A 17690-nucleotide genomic window follows, 5' to 3' on the forward strand; every position below is an offset into this window, starting at 1 on the left:
CCTGGGATTCTCCAGGCAAGAACACTGGAGTGGGTTGCCATTTCCTTCTCCAATGCGTGAAAGTGAAAAGTAAGAGTGAAGTCGCTCAGTCGTGCCCGACTCCTAGCGACCCCATGGACTGCAGCCTACCAGGCTCCTCTGCCCCTGGGATTTTCCAGGCAATAGTACTGGAGTGGGGTGCCATTGCCTTCCCTGCAGGGAGGTCTGGCGTGCTGCAATTCATGGGGCTGCAAAGAGTCAGACATGCCTGAGCAACTGAACTGAACTGAACCCGGGAAAGGCTGATGAAGGGTGGAGTCAGGGAGTAATTGTCTGCATCTGGTCAGTGGGTCCTGGCGGAACCCTCACTTTGGGCAGGGCTATTTCTATCGGCCTCCCCAAGAGCCACCGTCGATCCGTCTTCCAGGTGTGGAGTGTGCTTCTTGGCTGTTTGCTGGAGCCGTCTCTTGAGGATTTCGGTGGAGCCTGTTATGGAGTCTGGATCTAACTGTACTCACTGCACTGTATGAATCAGTGCAAACAGGGATTGGGTTATTGAACCAGGGGACAGAATTATAGTGAGTCCCCTGTGGAGGCTAATTACATCAGCAACACAAAAAGCACGTGTCTATAACATAGAGGTTCTATCCACACACAGGTAGGAAACTTTATTGACTAGAACGTCTTTCTCCTGGCTTGATTGCAGACAGACCTCTGATACTTTGATACTCTGGGGTTCTTCGGGGGTGAGGACGATTCTGATTCACATCTTGCTGTCAGGAAGACAAGTGTGAGAGCTTTGCACTTCCCCGCCAGCCCTGCTGGCCCAGCTCTGCGGTGGCTGCAGCCAGTGGCCTGTCCTGTCCCGCTCTGCAGCAGGCATCTCTTGGGTTTGGCTGCTTTGCCAGATTGAAAAGTGTTTCTCTCAGATCTTCCCACCTGTTCTCACATGTTTCTTATTCTCTTAAGTCAGTTAAACTTTGCCCAACTGTAGGGGTGGATAAAGAATGAGGTTATTTTCTGCTACGACATATTTAAGCTGAAGCTTCCCAAGACATCACAGTTGTCTTGAGACGTGACACTTCATTGTGAGCACCAGCCTGCCAGCCTCTGCTGCTCCATGACAGGCTGTCACCGCAGAGCCCGGGACTGAGTTGGTGCCTCAAGTTGGGGAACATCTTCAGGTTGTGAGGCGGGAGCTGTCGGCAGTGTGGGCTGAGGACCCAGGGGTGACCCGGGCCAGAGCCCCCCCGCCGTCAGACCTCCGCACGACTACTTTCCTGGCGGATGTGCACACAAGCAGTCCTAACAGTAGTTAAAAGTTAGGGAAAAGGTGGCATTTTTTCATTTTTTTTCTTCACAGTAAATTATAAGCAGCTCATTCTCTGTCCTTACTGACGTTCCATGCCGTGACTGACGTGGGGATGCTCTGAGATTTGGGGAGTCAGGGGCTCAGGTGTCAGCCCGTGGCTGGGATCCTGTGGCTGATGTGGCTCCTTGCCCACCGGGCCACGTTCTGTGCACAGGGCACCGTGGCTCCGGGTCCGCGTGGGACTCAGGGTTCACATAAGTAGCTTGAGTCCTCACGGGGACTTGAGGTACCTGTGAGACTCGGGGGTTTCCTCAGGACTCAGGCTTCCCGCGAGATTTCGGGATCCACAGTGGACTCGGGATTCCCTTGGGACTCAGGGTTCCCGTGGGACTAGGAGTTCGCGCGAGACTCTGGGTCCCGGGAGACGCAGAGTTCACGCGAGATGTGGTGTTCCCGCGGAACTCAGGTTCCCGTGAGAATTGGGGTTCTTATGAGACCTGGGGTTTCCTCGGGACTCGGGGTTCCCACGAGACTCGGGGTTCCCGGCGCTGTGGAGTCGACCGCTCTCCCTGAGGTGAGTGCCCGGAAGCCCGAGGGGCGTCGTCTTGTAACAGCGTCGGATGCGCCTTCTAGGTTAAAGGGGCAGGAGAGACCAGTCAGCCTTGAGCGCAAGGAGCTGTGGAGGGGGGCGTTCGGCGGCAGGGTCCGCCGTGCGCGGCGCCTCCCCCAGGACGGCTGCGGTCAGCAGCGGGCTGTCCCGCAACGCTGCCCTGGGAGGCCGGCTCCTGTGCGCCCACAGCCCTGGGGGGCCTCCCCGCCGTGGCCGTTGCTCCCACCTCAGGAGCCCCCAGGGGTGTCGTGCCGCTTCTGGAGCGGCGAGGGGACCTGGGACCGGGCGTGAGTGGCCGCTCAGGGTCACCTGCAACCTCCCTCCCCCTTCTCGGGGCCCTGGCGTGCGGGGCTGAGTCGGCCAGACTCAGGCCGCGTGGGACCCCGAGGACCAGGCGGCAGGCTCGGCCGCGCGGAGACCTGCGGTGCGCGTGCTGCCCTCTGGCGCGTAGTGTCCGCCCAGCGCTGCTCCCAGCCGAGCCCAGAGGCCCGGCCCGTTAGAGCAGAGGAGCAGCTGGAAGGAGGGGTCGTCCTGCAGAATTAAGACTTTCGGCCGTGTTTCCAAATCCTGCTCCAGTGGCTGTGGATGCAAAGTTCTCATCTTGGCTCTGACTCTCTGGGCTCCTCGCAGGAGGTCTGGGCCTCGGTCCTCCTTGTAGCCTGCTTCCTCTGATCATTGGTGCATCTGGCCTTGTGGCTCCTGGTACATTGGTTATTAAAGAATAGCTCTTCATAACCTGCTCAAACTAACGCCTTGGAATGGACCTTCTCCCATCTTTCACCCTAAGCCCCCTGAAAGGAGGAGGGCTGGGGGCAGTGGCTAGTGCTTCCCGGGTCTGGGAACCCAGCAAGTGGGAAACATCTTTGAAGTCTCCTTTTTCACCTTAATAAAAATGTGGTTTTCGTGTATCATTCTCATTTTGGTGTTCAGTTTTTCTTCCTTGAAATTAATCAGCTGGGCAGGTGTACAGCGTTTCACTTGTAGTTTTGTGTGGGTAGGCTCCCCTGTGTACCTGGAGAGTGTGTACACAGGTGTGAGCATGCTGCGACCCCAGCCTCTCACTTCACTGCTTTGTGTAGATTTGAGTCTGGTCTTCAGTGCTTTGATTAGTAGGAAAGCTTTGTAGGGAACATTTTTAATGGTTGTCGCTAATACACTTCTGAAAAGACCTTTATTGGTCTCACTGTAGATGGTTCTGGTATCATGCACCAATTTTTGGCAAGATGCAGAGGTATTTTAGCTAAACTGTTCGAATGGATATGTGTGCAGTAGTTGTCACTTTGGTATTGTACCTGGAAATATTTTTCAAAAATGCCTGAAGTTCCAAGAAATTTCTGGAATAGTTTGTTAAGCTGTACATGTGTTAGTTTTCTGCACTTTCTCTGTGATCTGTTTCTTTTACACACACACACACACGAGTTTATATTCCAACTGCTTCCTAACTAATTTCTGTGTATTTGCACAAATTCACAACAGCCTTTGAGCTTCAGAACAGAAAAGCAGTTACCTTCCTGCGTGGTGTATACCTTAGTTTGCTAACAGGAACAAAAATGAAAACTTTAGAAAGGAAAACTGAGTTTTAAGTATAGTTTTAAAATGTAGATGGTGCCTCCTTTCTAGAAATGGTGGTTTTAAAGACCAGTGAACAAATTTCCTAAACGTCCCTCTAACACGGCAGCTCTGACAGGCAGGCATTTTCTCAGCTGTTTTTATAACATGCTGCTTGTAGCTGGGTTGTTCAGATGACTGGCGAATGCTTATTTAACAAGACGCACGTGTGTGTGATGCTGCGGGGCTGAGCTCCGCCCTGGCCCTGACTCCCCAACTGTTGTTGTGACGAGTATTCTTCAAGACCAAAGTGTGGTTAATCAGGATGGTGCTCTGCCACGCAGGGTCGGCTCCAGTGATGAGAATGAAAAAAAGCACAGATCGCGTGTTCTCAAAGTCTGTATATGCTGGGAACAGGCAGAGCGCAGTATGTATGGGACCCGCACACCAGCAGGTCTCATTTGAAAGCCTAGCCGGGTATCTGTGATGCAGAAACATACATGTCAGGGCCGTAGCAGAAGGCTTTGGGGTGATTTTTTTTTTTTAATTATGAAGATAAACTTTATTTTTTAGAGCAGTTTCAGGTTCACAGCAAAGTTGAGCAGAAGGTACAGGGAGTTCCCATACACCCCTTGCCCCTCCCCACCATCACCCCCCACACACACATTGATAAGTTTGTCCTTTGTTTACGTCAGGGTGTACTCTCGGTGGTGCTCTGCACGGGTTTGGACAGCTGTGTTCAGTGTAATGTCCTGCATCCACCGCCACCGCAGCCTCCAGAACTGTTCCCCACCCCGGAAATCTGTGTTCTGCTGTTCCTCCCTCTCTCCCCCAACCCTGGGAACCACTGGCTTTTTTACTGTCTCCACATACTTGGAATCACAGAGTATGCAGTCTTTTCAGTCTTTTTTCACATAGTAACATTCATCTAAGTTCCTTCCATGTCTCCTCATGGCCTGATGCCACATTTCTTCTTCACAGTGACTGATAGTCCATTGTCTCATGCAGCACTTCAGCCGCTCCCTGAGCGAGGGACATGTTGATTGCTTCCAGGCTTTAGCATTGTAATAAAGTGGCCATAAACTTGCAGGCTTTTGTATAGATGTGAAGTGATGTTTTGGCACAACTTCTGGATCTGTTCTAAATTTGATATACCAGGTGGCAATGCCAGTATTTTGTTTGGTAAAATCATTTCAACCAAATTGAAGCTTTCTTCTTGGTTGTTAGGGCATAATTGAACCATATTTTGACTCTTTTGGTGGAAAGTGACCTGATGAAATTCCACGGTGGAGACCCCGGCCTGGTGGCACTTTGAGCTGGGTCTTAGCCACGGGCCTGGGTTTTTCCCTGGTGTTTTCCTTCTTGACTCACACACCTGGCGGGGACCAGTCCTGTCCACTTTCTTCTCCACCCTCTTTGGCCAGGCTTATTAAGAAGTGATCGGTAGGCGTATTTTCTCTCTTGTAGGGGTTTGACACGTTTTTTTCCTAGTTAAAAGAATCCCTCACACCTGATTGTTAGGTGGGCTGATCTTGAGTAACGAGGACAAAGGTGCTTCCCTGATGCCTTTTTTCTTATCCTCTGTTCAGCAGGGTGATTGTAAAACTGGTCATCTTTTCATGGTGACTTTGTTGATGTCAGAAGGAGCTGGAGCTGGGTTGCTGGTCATCTTTTCGTGATGGCTTTATTGATGTCAGAAGGAGCTGCAGCTGAGTTGCGCCCCTTTCCTACATCAGTCCTCAGTGCCAGCGGGCTCCCACTTCACACACGTAGCAGATGGAAAGGCCGGGAGGCCTGAGATTGCGGCTCCTGGGGAGGCCTGAGCTCTGCTGTGGGCTGAGCACTGACTCGGGGGCGGCCTCAGGAGCACACGTCTGAGCTCCATGTTTGTGCACTGTGAGGAAGAAGGCAGGCAGGTTTTCTTTTTCCAGCCTCTCTCTGGTCATTTTCATTGTGCAGGATACCAATACTAGAAATGGTTAAAAGTGGAAGGTATAGGACTGTGAAGATGGTTCTGGAAGGACAGTGTTTGAACAGGCGTGGCTGGCCTGGAACGCTACAAGCAGAGGAGGAGGAAGACAGCTTGTTACTGGGTTTCTTGCTTTTGATATAGTGGGAACCCGGCCTCTGGCGCCAACTGCTTAATTCAGAACATTAAATACCATTCATGTTGAAAGGGAGATGAAACGAAATTCACTTAGTTTTTTCAGAGGTCTCCAAATAGCCATGAAAAATCAATTTTTTTCTGCCACCAATTAATGTCAGCCACTCTGTGGCTTTAGGTGGCTGCCATGATGATGCAGGGAGCTGGGCCTGCCAGGCCTCCAGGCTGGGGTCGCAGGCTTGTGCTTCACGGGAGTGGAAAGGGGGGCGGGCTGGCTGCTTAACCCCTTCTGTGTCCTGAACGTGGCCTGTGGTGCTGTCCGCCTAAAAGCGTGGGGTCGCGGGCTTGTGCTTCACGGGAGTGGAAAGCGGGGCAGGCTGGCTGCTAAGCCCTTCTGTGTCCTGGACGTGGCCTGTGGTGCTGTCCCCCTGGAAGCGTGTGGGCCTGGTTCTACCTGCGGCTGGGGGCCTCCATTAAGGAAGTCAGGTTTCCCACCATGAGAGCAGGCCCCTGTGGCTCTCGGGAAATATTCAAAGAACTGACTTGTCACAGCCTCCGCAGGCCCCTGTAGCCTAGCTCTCAGATCACACATGTGTGGGTTTGGCATGTTGGGAACTGATGGTGGGCTTTGGATGGTGGGCTTCCTCCTGTCCTCCCACGGGGCTCCCCAGGCCTCCACTTGGCTGCTTCTGGAAGAAGGGCCTGCCGATCGCCGTTTCCAGGACAAGCCCCTGTTTTCCTCAGCTGTAAAGCTGGTGCTTAGGAGTAATGATGGTTGGGTGGTAGCTTTTCCTCCTCTTTCTGGCTTGGAAACCAGCATGGCCTGCTGTTACTGGAGCAGATTCTGTTATGAACGCATCATAACCCTGTGGGGTGGTTACAGCATCCCAGACACCGCATGCCCCTCCCCTGCTCGGGAGGCTCTTGGGTCCTCGGTGCTTCCGTCTGTCCCCCTGCTCGTGTCCCCACAGGAGCTACTGCCGCGGGCTCCCTCTGACGGGGGTCCTTGCCCTCCCGTGTCTGCAGCCTCCCGACCTCCCAGGCACCCTGTGCTCCCTCTGGCTCAGGGCCTTAGCACACAGACCTGCCTGCCAGGAATGCCCCCTCCTCCACCCCTCCCTCAGAAAATGTGACTCCCTTTTTTGTGTAGGCACCTCTTCCAGGAATCCTCTGGCCCTCAGACCCCAGCCTGTCATTAATCCTGGAGTTCTCCTTCTGAGTCCTCACATCAAGTATACTTGACTGATTTGGATAATTAGCTAATTTATTCAACAGCTATTTACTGAGCACCTATGATGCATTCTAAGTGTAAGTATACAGCGTCAGCTTCCTTGATGGCTCAGACGGTAAAGAATGTGCCTGGAACGCAAGAAACCCGAGGTTCGATCCCTGGGTTGGGAAGATGATCTGGAGAAGGAAATGTCAATCCACTCCATTATCCTTGCCTGGAGAATTCCATGGACAGAGGAGCCTGGAGGGTTACAGTCCATAGAGTCGCAAAGAGTCAGCTATGAATGAGAGACTACACTTTCACTTTTCAAGTTGAAGAAAACAGGAAATCCTCACAACCTTGGCTTGAAACGGAGTTTTCTTTTTCTCACACAAGTACAAGTCTGGCCACAGACAGCACTGGCCTGGTGGGGCCGGCAGTGTTGGGGCCAGAGGCTCTCTCGTCTCGGCTTTTACTCAACGGCTGCCGCAGCTCTAGGCATCACATCTGCAGTGTCAAGAAAGGGAGAGAGGGGAGGAGATGGTGCCAGCCACACAAAAACTTTTTTAAAGTTAAAACAAGCAGACTTCTCCTTATTCATTGGCCAGAGTTGTCACATAACATTTGCTACCTGTATTGGAGTTTACATTCTAGTGAAGGCAACACATGGCAAATGAAATTAGTATAATTTTATGTGACACAAGTGCTATGAAGGAAAAGAATGGGAAAGGATGGATAAAGGAGATGGACTGTTTCAGGAAGATTTCTCTGAGACAGTGACTTTTGAGCAGGATTGTGAACTAAGTGGCGGAGGCCACGGTACCAGTATGAAGGAGGCGTTTCGAGCGGCCTGAATGGCGGCGCCGGCGCTGAGGCCAGAGCCGTGTCTGTGCGCAGGCGCAGGAGACGCGGGTGAGTTGCGCTCCCAGCCAGAGGTGCGGTCAGAAGGACGGGACGGCCCCAGGGTGCTGCGGGGCTGTGTAGGCCTCATGTGTAGGAGTAGTGATGGGAAAGGAGGAGATGTGATTTCTTCCTTAGGTCTTTATTTTGTTCAACCATATATTTTTCTTTTTTTAAGATTCAGTTGTTCTTGGCTCTGCTGGGTCTTCTTTGCTGCGCACAGGCTTTCTCTGGTTGTGGCAGGTGGGGGCTCCTCTCTCATGGTGGCGGCTTCTCTTGATGCAGAGCGCAGGCTCTAGGTGTCTGGGCTTCAGCAGTCGTGGAGCCCAGGCTGAATCGTCCCCTGGACCAGGGATCAAACTGGTGTCCCTTGTGTTGCAAGGCGGATTCTTAACCACTGGACTACCAGGGAAGAACTCCCCCCCCCCCATTTTTTTGTAAGTCAAATAAAATTTCATACCCCAGAGTTTTTATTTTACAAAGAAAAGTAGTAACAGTCCTTTGTTTGATGGCTGTGAGATTGAGACAATGATAAATGTAGAACATTTGCTGACATCATCTGTATATTATGTTGAATTTTAATAGTTTTTATCCTTGGAAAAGAATTTCAAGTTTACTGTAGAAAACTCAGAACATGCAGGTAAGAGATGCAGGTAGATACTTTTAAATCATTCTACCATATCTATATTGATAGTCTAAAATACACTTTTACTTCAGAGCACTTTTGGATCTAGACAAAGGCTGCAGAGATCGTTCAGCAGGATTTGCTTTCTGTGGGTAGTTTTCCTCCCCTGGCGGACCGCATTTGTCTCATTCCAGTTGTGAGCCCCTGAGCCTGGGGCTCATGTATAGGGCGCTTGAGTAGACATTTACTATTAATCCTTACTCATGGCGCATTATGCAGTCTGCCTTCTCTCCCGCACGGGTTGAGCTCATCCTCAGTCCTCGAACTGTCTCCATGGTCTCCACCACAACTCCAAACCTCTGTGCCCACCCATTCTTTACACAGCGGCCAGAGAATGTCTTTGAAAAGGCCAACCTGGTGGATTTGTCCCCAGCGTAAAGCTCTGGGGCGCCTCAGGGACAAAGCAAGGCTCAACGCTGACCCACGGAGGCCGTGTATCTGCCTGCGGTTCTCTCTGCAGCGGCTGGGCCTCCTCCCTGGCCCCCTGGCTCTGCTCCTGGGCTCCCTCCCCACCCGGCCGGCTTCCCACGTGCACCTTCTCGCCTGGCCAGCTCCTTGTTGTGATTCCGGTCTCTGTGTAGATGTCATGTTCTCCAGACCTTCTCAGCTGTTCCCCTGCAGCAGGCTGCCCTGCTCCCCTGGGGCAGCCGCCCTCCCCGCCTGGCAGCAGCCTGGCCGTGAGTACTGCCAGGCTGCCAGAAGCCTGCTTGGCCCTAGGCTTGGTGCTTAGGCCGTGAATGTTGGAGAGTCTGCAGTGAGCAGCGTGTTTCCTGGGTCTTGTTCCCTTTGCAGCTTGCTTATTGGGGTCACAGTCATGGCCTTCTCTGGGCGGGCGTCCGTTGATGGGATTCCCTCTCAGAGCTGGCGGTGGGTTGGCCTTCGGGGCCTGGGGGCGTTTCTGTGGGGGTGTTGGGCAGGCCTGCCACGTTTGTAGGGCTCAGGATTCCGTCAGCTTCTTTGTGCCGCCGTGTGCATGGCAGCCCCGTGTGTGTCTGGCATTGTTGTTTTCCAGACGGCACCTCCCACCAGCCTGTGTTGAGACGCCCTGGCTCCCTGATGTGTTCGCCTGCTATTGAAACCGCGCCCTTCTTGCTGCCCAGTTCCAGCCTCTGAGGGTCCCTCCTGGTGTCTGTGACGCCCCCGTCTCTCCTGCTGGCTTCCCCCGACCCCTCTGCGAGGCCTGCCAGCTCCACGGGACCTGTAGCACGCCTGCTGTTTCAGCCTGGGCTTGTCTTCAGCACACACTCCACGCCAAATGGCCCAGCGCTTCTGTCCTGGGGACACATTATCCATTACATAGTAGGATTCAGTATTCAGCTAATTTTTACTCTTGCTCATGGAAGGACTCTGTGCGGAATGTCCTGGTTGTCTACAGGAAGGGAAGTTGTGCACAGGCTTCTGTGGAGTCTCAAATGCCATTTCTGGCAGAGTTGGTATAAAATATTGTAAAAATTGCAGCTTTTCTTTTTCTGGCAAAGTAGCCGTCGGTGGGTTATGGTGCATTATCTGACGAGCAGGGCGCTGCTACTGCGCTTGAAAGCCCACAGGCGCTCCTGAAAGGACAGCCAGGCCGAGGCCGGAGTCCTCGGGGAGTCCTCACGTTCAGGAACACTGAAGTAGGCTTTGATTTCCATCCTGTTTACCCAGTAAGGAAGTCTAAGGAGCTCACTCCCTCAGACTTCACGTAACTACATGATCTGCTGCATGGATATGGCTGGAAGTGACACGCCACTTGTTCAGAACTGAGATTTTGAACTTGCCAGGTATTCCTGTTAAGAATGAGCTGCCCTTTGTTGGTTCTTGGCGTGATTTGTGGTTGGCCCCCATGCTCTGTGAGGCCGGTGGAGCTGGTTCTGAGAGAGAGAAGTCAGCCGCACGCAGGCTGTGAGTTGAGCCCAGGTGGTGGTCCGGGCAGTGCTGTGTTGGCAGGTGTGTGCCGCTGCAGACCACGGGGCAGCACGGCGGCTTCGGGCCAAGCTTCGGAGTCCTCGTGGTCCCCTCAGAGGTGGAGGAGCTGGAGTGTATGGCTGTTACTCGGGCCAGAGGCAGCCCTTCCAGCTCAAGAAGCTGGCTGGCTGCCCTTCCCTGCATTCCAGGCCAGTGGCCTCCGAAGTGCAGCCAGTCTGGGCTGTGCTCAGGAAGCTGGCATGACATGCCAGGCCCTTCTCCCAGAGGAGCGAGGAGGGGCCCAAGCTCGCTCGTGCTCCCAAGCGGGGGACTCCCTCGTGCCCCTGCGCCCTGAGTCACCTTCGTTGCCCGCCCCTGGCTTGCTCCGCACACCTGGACATGTCTCTCCAGCCTTTGCTCGGAGAAAGGGTGAGGGTTGGGTGTGTGCCGAGCCGGACAGAAGTCCTTTCCAAATGCAGGAGTACCTGGCCCACCCCATTCATGGCTTTTCCCATCTTCTCCAGCTGGGCCCACAGAATACCCCAGTGAGGTTGGCGAAAACAGTATTACTATTCCTATTTATTGTTGAGAAAATTGAGGCCTGGGAAGGACATCACCGTTTGACCTTTCTCTTGGTTGGCGCTGTGCCAGTCTTACTTTCTGTAGCAGTGCCAGTCCGTGTCCTTGAGGGGGTCGGACACAGACAAAGCCCTTCTGGCAGCTGTCCTTCTTCCTGGACGCTCGACGCAGGTGCCACGGGCCTGGCCCCACGCCAGCTCTGAGCTCCTGCCTGGGCCTCGAGTCCCGGGACACGTGAGAGGGAGCCCGGGCAGCAGGGCACTGACAGTGGCCGGAGCATCCTGTTCTCTCTGGGCGGCGGTGCCTGCGGGGCCTGCCGCGTGCCTGCAGTCCCTGGAGCTCCCACAGGTGTATCCTGAGGCTTGGTACCGCCTGTGGCTGGACGGTGGCCAGTCTTGGTTCCTACTGTTTTCTGAGCTTCTTCCCAGAACTTCTGTGAGTCTTTCAGTAAGTTGCTTTTGTGCTTAAATTAGCCAGTACCGGTTTCCCATGCCTGTAAGCAGGCGAAACAGCCTGACGGAGGCCAGTGCTTCTGAGCAGGAATGGGTAGGGGGCAGGGGTCGGTGAACAATTGGCGAGTACTTACTTGGTAGAGAAACAAAGCTGCTTTCTTCTTATCCCCCTAATGCGCCCTTGAGCCTTTGGAGTGATGCTGGAGCACCATGGGGTTTCGGGAATGCCGCTTGACGTCTTCAAGGCATGGCTCGTTCTTCTGTCCTGGGCTCTTGGGGGGCAGAGGCGGCGATCAGCATGGCCTTACATAGGGAAAGAGCAGTTGGCCAGGTGGTGGTGGTCAGGCTCTCTCTCGCCCTGTGGCTGCCGGCTCCTGCCCCACGTTTTGTGAATATGTGATTATGTAACAGCTGAGGTCACTTACAGCACCGCACACGCGCAGTACCCTGTGTAAGCACCACCTGAGACGCCCTTGTGGCTGCGTCTGCTGGGTCAACCTCGAGAGGAGAGGCTCCAGCATGTCTGCTGCTGCTGCGGCTGCTGTGCCAGCCTGCAGAGATTAAACATGTCTGCAGTTCCTGTGGCTCTTCAAGTTTTCTTCCAGCTTCCCTGCTCTTGCCTGGCCTACCCTGGGTTCAGCGAACAGAGGTACAGCAAGAGACATTAGGAGCAGGTGGAAGGCACAGGGAAGGGAGAAGAACCTGGGGCAAGAGCGGTGGAGGTGTGCTGAGGTTTCCCAGTAAGGTGGACAGCAGGCTGCGTGGTGCAGACTGGACAGTCAGGGACGGGGCAGTCTCTCGTGTCCACACCCGGAGACTGGAGCCCTCGATGCGTGTGAGAGCGCCTGTGGCTTATAGGGCTGCAGGACAGCCAGTTGGCTCGGCCCCTGGAGCGTGAAGGCAGCCACGGCCAGCAGCCTGCAAGTGGCGAGCATGGGTGTATCCCAATAAAGCTTTATTTACAAAGCAGGTGCTGGGCTGGGTTTGGTCCATGGGCTGCAGTTCGCTGACCCTGCTGTGGCCCCTTCACGTCATTAGTGTTTTAGCTGAGGGGTGGTTGGCGTGGGAAGAGCCCAAGTGTAATGAGTGCCGGGCGCCCTTCCTCAGGGAGGTGAGAGTTGGTGGGGAGTCCTGGAGGATGGGGTGGGAATGAAGGAGCTGACAGTGAGAGATGAGTGCCTGTGGAGGTGCAGCTGGCGAGGTGCAAGGGAACGCGTTGTCCAGGGCAAATCCGGGTCTGAGTGTGGGCAGGGATACGTGGAAGTGCTGTGTACAGGAGAATTTATGCAAGGTGACAGTTTTGGTCAAGTTCATTTGGAGTGTTTTCGGGACACAGAGGTCGAGAGAGCAGGTAAGCAGGCGAGCTCAGAGGGTGTACCCTAGACTGCTGTGGCTGAGGGTGGAGCTCTGGAGAGAGGAGTATTAGTAGAGGCGGGGCAGGGGTCCATGCGGGGAGGAAGCAGCCCAGTGCTGCTCCGGGCCAGGTGGGCTTCCCACAGCCCTCACCTCTGGAGTCGAGAGCTTTGTTTTTAATGTCAGTCGGCCTAAACCGTGGTCCTGGCTTCTCACTGCTCTTAGTACAGCTTCTCTTTCTTGTAAACCTTTGCTGAGTTGACCAGAATTAACGTCCCTCAGAATTCACATGGATGGTACATCATGGGATAGCGGTCATACACTTCTTTGAACAAGTTCTTCCTCACCCTTCTGGTTGCCACTAGACCCCCCTCCGAAGCCCTTCTCCTGAAATGGAGAAGGTCACATGCAGAAGGTCAGAGACACAGATCTTGTTCCCAGCTGTGTCCCCCTGTTCTAAGAGGTGAGAAGGGATGAAGGGCTGCCCTATTGCTAAAGTCCTTACATTTTGGGTCCCTTTAAAAATTGAAAAAAAGGGGACTACCCTGACAGCTTCCCAGGTGGCTCAGATGGTAAAGTGTCTGCCTACAATGTGGAGACCCGAGTTCGATCCCTGGGTCAGGAAAATCCCCTAGAGAAGGAAATGGCAACCCACTGCAGTTTTCTTGCCTGGAGAATTCCATGGATGGAGGAGCCTGATAGGCTCCAGTCCATGGGGTCGCAAAGAGTTGGATACGACTGAGCGACTTCAGTTTGTAGCTGAAATTTGTGTGCTTTCCAGAGCGAAAGAGCCGTGTCCAGCGAGCATCTGCCTGGCCAGCCACCTATTAACACGGGGGCCATTGTGTTAAGAGCAGAGTTGAATTGCACTGTTTCTGTAAGTTCACTCCATAATGCTCTATTAAATATACTTTATTCAAAGTATTAAATGGTTTGTCTTTAGTTGTCATTAAAAAAGTTGTTGGTAATTGTTTTATTTTAAATAGTTTTAGGGACTATTTAAGAGAAGCTTTAATTTCATCTTTGACTATGCATTGGTTAAAGATAAATGAGAAGAAAGGGAGATAGTAATTTAAGGAAACGAAAGGAGAATGCATTGCTGTTCTGTGCAATTACGGTAATTTTCTGTCTCCAAAGTAACTGTGTTATAAAAATGACACATTATGATTAAATTCAAAAAATGGGAAAGAAAGCTTCGGAAGTGTTTCATGTCTTATATAGCTGGGGCTTCTGTTACGCTTTAGAAGTGACCAAACTCTTTCACATAGGCTTAACTGTAGTGATTGTTCTCTCTAGGTACTTGGGAGAATGGATGAGACCTGTGAAATGAAATACAAAGTGGTGGACAGCCCTCTGGGGAAGTTGGAGATCTCTGGTTGTGAGCGGGGTCTGCATGGGATAAAGCTGCATGGCGGGAAGACCCCAGACACTGGGTGAGTGAACGTCCTGTGTGACACCCACGGCCTGTGTTTAGAGCAACAGAGAGCATATGGGTATTGCTTGCTCGCCCCTGACCACAGGGTAACACGAGCCCCACGCTACAAATCACAGAAGTTAGCGTCTCGCCAGAAATGGTAGGGCCGCGAGCGTTCTTTTCAGCACCTGTGCTTGTTGCGCAGGCCCCTCCCACCTCTGACCAACCACAGCAGCATACCCTGGAGTTAGGAGCCCCAGGACACACTAATGTGTACATACACAGAGGTGCCGTGCACAGCAGCATAACCTGGAGTTAGGAGCCCCAGGACATACTAATGTGTACATACACAGAGGTGCCGTGAGCATTGAACACTTTGATTCTTAAATAGGCTGGGGGGATCCCTCTGGAAATTTGGTGACAGGGAGCTGCTTGCCTAGTCTTGATTTTTAAATTGGGACCAGCCTTCACTGTTCATCAGCTTGCCAGGTGAGTTTTATTCCAGAGTCCTGGACTCGCTTAATCAGGAGCCCCACTGGGGCTCTTGGAAATGGTGTCTGACGTTGGCGTGTGTGTGTGGCTGAGGGGAAGGGTGGAAAATCCCCTTTTCAGAGGAAGTTTAGCATGTTGCCGTTTCTAATGGAACTCCCTTCTCCCTTTTTTTGAATGCTTTCTGGTATTTTCTCTAATTGTAAAAACATAAAGTTAAAGCACTTTTTAATGTTTTCTTGTGAAATGTAACATTCCATTTCCTTCATTCATTGATTGTGAATAGCAGTTGTATTAAAATTGCAGTTCTTGTTATTTCTGACAGAAGAGGGAAAAACCACCCACTCCTCTGCTCTGTGTTTGTCTTAACTGGCTAATAAACACAATGCCAGGAACGTTAGATAAAGAAAATACATAAGAAACATAAAAATTGATTTAATGGACCCCTGTCAGAGACGGCCGTAATGAGCACAAGTGCAGTAATAAATATCAGTTTTCGCCGCCTCTGTCGAGATTTTTCCTGTAGAGCTGCATGTTACAATCAATAGTCTTTTTTAAGACCAAAAAATAAGCAAACCTTTGAACTATATGAATACAGTCTTCTCTATTTCTATGAGAACCATCTGGCTGTAGTGCTCAGAAAATCACAGGCACCAAATACTTAGTAGAGAAAATGTCATTTTGTCCTTTAGCATGTTTGTTGCACAGTAAATCACAGAAATTGTGTGTTGAATTTTTTTTTCTTTTTTTTTAAAGACACAGTGACTTTGGGGAAGAAAAGGTAGGAGTAAAGCGCCTCTTAAAGGGCCCCGGGTGCCAGTCCCCAAGTGCGAGCCTCTTAAAGTGCCGCGGGTGCCAGTTCCCAAGTGCGAGCGCGGAGGGAGGACGCGGCTCAGCCTTGCTTCTGCCCTCTGTGCTTCTGCGTCGAGGAAGGATCAGGCTGTGTTGCAGGAAGCAAGCTCCTCCACCAAGGGCTTCGCGAGACGCGGCCCATTTCTCTGGGGGAGAAGCACGGGCGGGTGGGCAGTAAGCTGAGTCTGCTGGGGGATGGTCCCTGGAGTCCGGCCCCCAGCTTTCCCCTCGGCATCTGCAGGCTGGGCTCTGGGTGCGACGTGCCACAGCCCACTCCCGAGCAGAGCTTGGAGAGGAGAGGAGGCCCTCCCGTTTCAGAGCAGCCCTGGCTCCTGTCTTACCTCACTGGCCACACCAGGCTGGAGTATGGAGGTGGCTGGGTGCTGGCTGAAGTTAAGGCTTCTGCATGGAGGCGATTGGTGTGTGTATTGGGGGGGCAAACCAGGGATCTGTTACATGTGGTTAATTTCGAGGGAAGGGGAGTTCAGAATTAGAATAGCATAAAAATTATCTCTGTGAATACTCAGAATTAATAATTTCATTTACAAAACCAAGGCAAAAATTGCATAATATTGTAAAATCCATAGATTTTTAAGTCATAAAGTTCAGTGAGTTTTTGCAGATATGTAGAGCGATGCAACCACCAACCCAAAGCAAGATAGAAAACACTCCAGGAAGTTCCCTCATGCCCCCTTTCAGTCAGCCCCTCCCCCTGGCATCCAGTGTTCTGATTTCTGTCATGCTGGGTTAGTTTTGCCAGTTCTTGAAATTTACACACATGGAGCCATACAACATACACTGTTTTTTTATTTGATTCAGTGATGTTGTCAGAGTTCACCCACGTTGTTCTGTGCATCACAAAGTAGTTCATGCTTTAAGAAGTAGCAGTTTGTTATGTGACTGTACCACGGCTTGTTCATTCTCATGTTGCTGGACAGCTGAATTGTCCAGTTTGGGGCCACCATTAATAAAACTGCTAAGAGAATTCTTGTTCAAGCCTCTTTATGGAAAGATGTTTTCATTTCTCTTGAGTGAATTCCTAGGTGTGAATTGCACGGTTGGATTGCATGGCAAATGGATGTGTAACCTCCTAAGAAATTGCCAGCACTTTACCCCGTTCACCATTTTTGCGTTTTTACCAGGGATGTTGGAGAGTTTGTGTTGTGCTCTCGTGCTTGGTGATGGTGGTTTTTAGAGGTTTAGTCATCCTGGTGGGTATGAAGTCTGCGCGCTCTCTGTGGTGACCTGCCCTTTCCTGCTGACTGATCTTTGAACACTGTTCTCAGTAAGTATTCATTGTGAGGCAGGTCTCTTGTGTGTTTTTAATTGGTATTTTCAATTTGTGGTTCTGTTTACAATTTGGTGATCAGATATTTGTACTGATCATTTTCTCACATTTGGGGACATGTTTTTATTTTTCTACTAATGTCTTTAGTGAATAGTTTTTAATTTTGAGGAAGACCAACTATTTTTTCCTTTCTGTTCAGCGTATTTTGTGTCCCTAAGAAATATTTGCCTGCTCTGATTTCACATTCTCAATTATTTGAAAAACATAATTTTAGCTTTTCCTGTTTAGATAGGTATTCCATCATCTCAAATTAACTTTTGAGGTTCTCAATTTTTTCCAAGTTACTTAGTTGTTGCAGCATCATTTGCTGAGGGAAGGGAGTGGGGAACCAATTCCTTTCTCCAGGGAATTGCCTCGGTGCTTTTGTTGAAAAACAGTCACATGACCATACATGTGTGGGTTATATGTGTCTGGACAGTGTTTTGTTTAGCTGATCTTTTCATCCATTCTGTGCCAGTGCTACACTGACTTGATGTAGCTTTGTGATAAGTCTTTGAGTCTTCCAGCCCCCCCCCTTTTTTTTCCTGAAAGATTGTCTTGGTTTCTAGGTTTCAATTTCCCATATGACTTTTAGAATCAAGGTGTCAGTTTCTCCAAAAATGCCTACTGGGATTTTGATTGGAGTTCATTGAATCTATGTATCAATTTTGGGAGGGTTGACATCTTAAATTGAAGTTTCCAGTTCATGATTGTGGTTTATCTCTGCGTTTGTTTAGATTCTATTTAATTTTTCTCAGTAATGTTTGGTAGTTTCCAGCTTGAAGATCTGTGTGTATTTTGTAAAACTTATTTCTAAATACTTTGTTTTTTGACGATACTCTAAATCTGCTTAATTTCTTTTTTTTCTTTTTTTTTTTTTTTTACTTTTAAACTACTGCTGCCCCACTCCAGTGCTCTTGCCTGGAAAATCCCGTGGATGGAGGAGCCTGGTAGGCCACAGTCCATGGGGTTGCTAAGAGTCGGACAAG

At 51.1% G+C, this 17690-nt stretch overlaps 1 protein-coding gene across 3 annotated transcripts in view; it reads left to right on the forward strand.

Moving 5' to 3' along the window:
* Positions 1-17690, forward strand: part of MGMT (O-6-methylguanine-DNA methyltransferase) — a 280205-nt gene that overhangs the window by 38548 nt on the left and 223967 nt on the right. Inside the window, exons 2-3 of one of the 3 annotated variants that reach the window (XM_019953149.2) lie at positions 13401-13496; positions 13916-14052. In XM_019953149.2, coding sequence (XP_019808708.1) covers positions 13928-14052 — 125 coding nt within the window. In that variant the 5' untranslated portion in view covers positions 13401-13496; positions 13916-13927. Of the gene's footprint in view, positions 1-1846; positions 1866-13400; positions 13497-13915; positions 14053-17690 lie in introns of those variants that run through there. The other 2 variants (XM_070781104.1, XM_019953148.2) reach the window with 2 other exon arrangements.

Source organism: Bos indicus, chromosome 26, assembly GCF_029378745.1.
Source record: "Bos indicus isolate NIAB-ARS_2022 breed Sahiwal x Tharparkar chromosome 26, NIAB-ARS_B.indTharparkar_mat_pri_1.0, whole genome shotgun sequence".
In the NCBI taxonomy this organism is placed as follows: Eukaryota; Metazoa; Chordata; class Mammalia; order Artiodactyla; family Bovidae; genus Bos; species Bos indicus.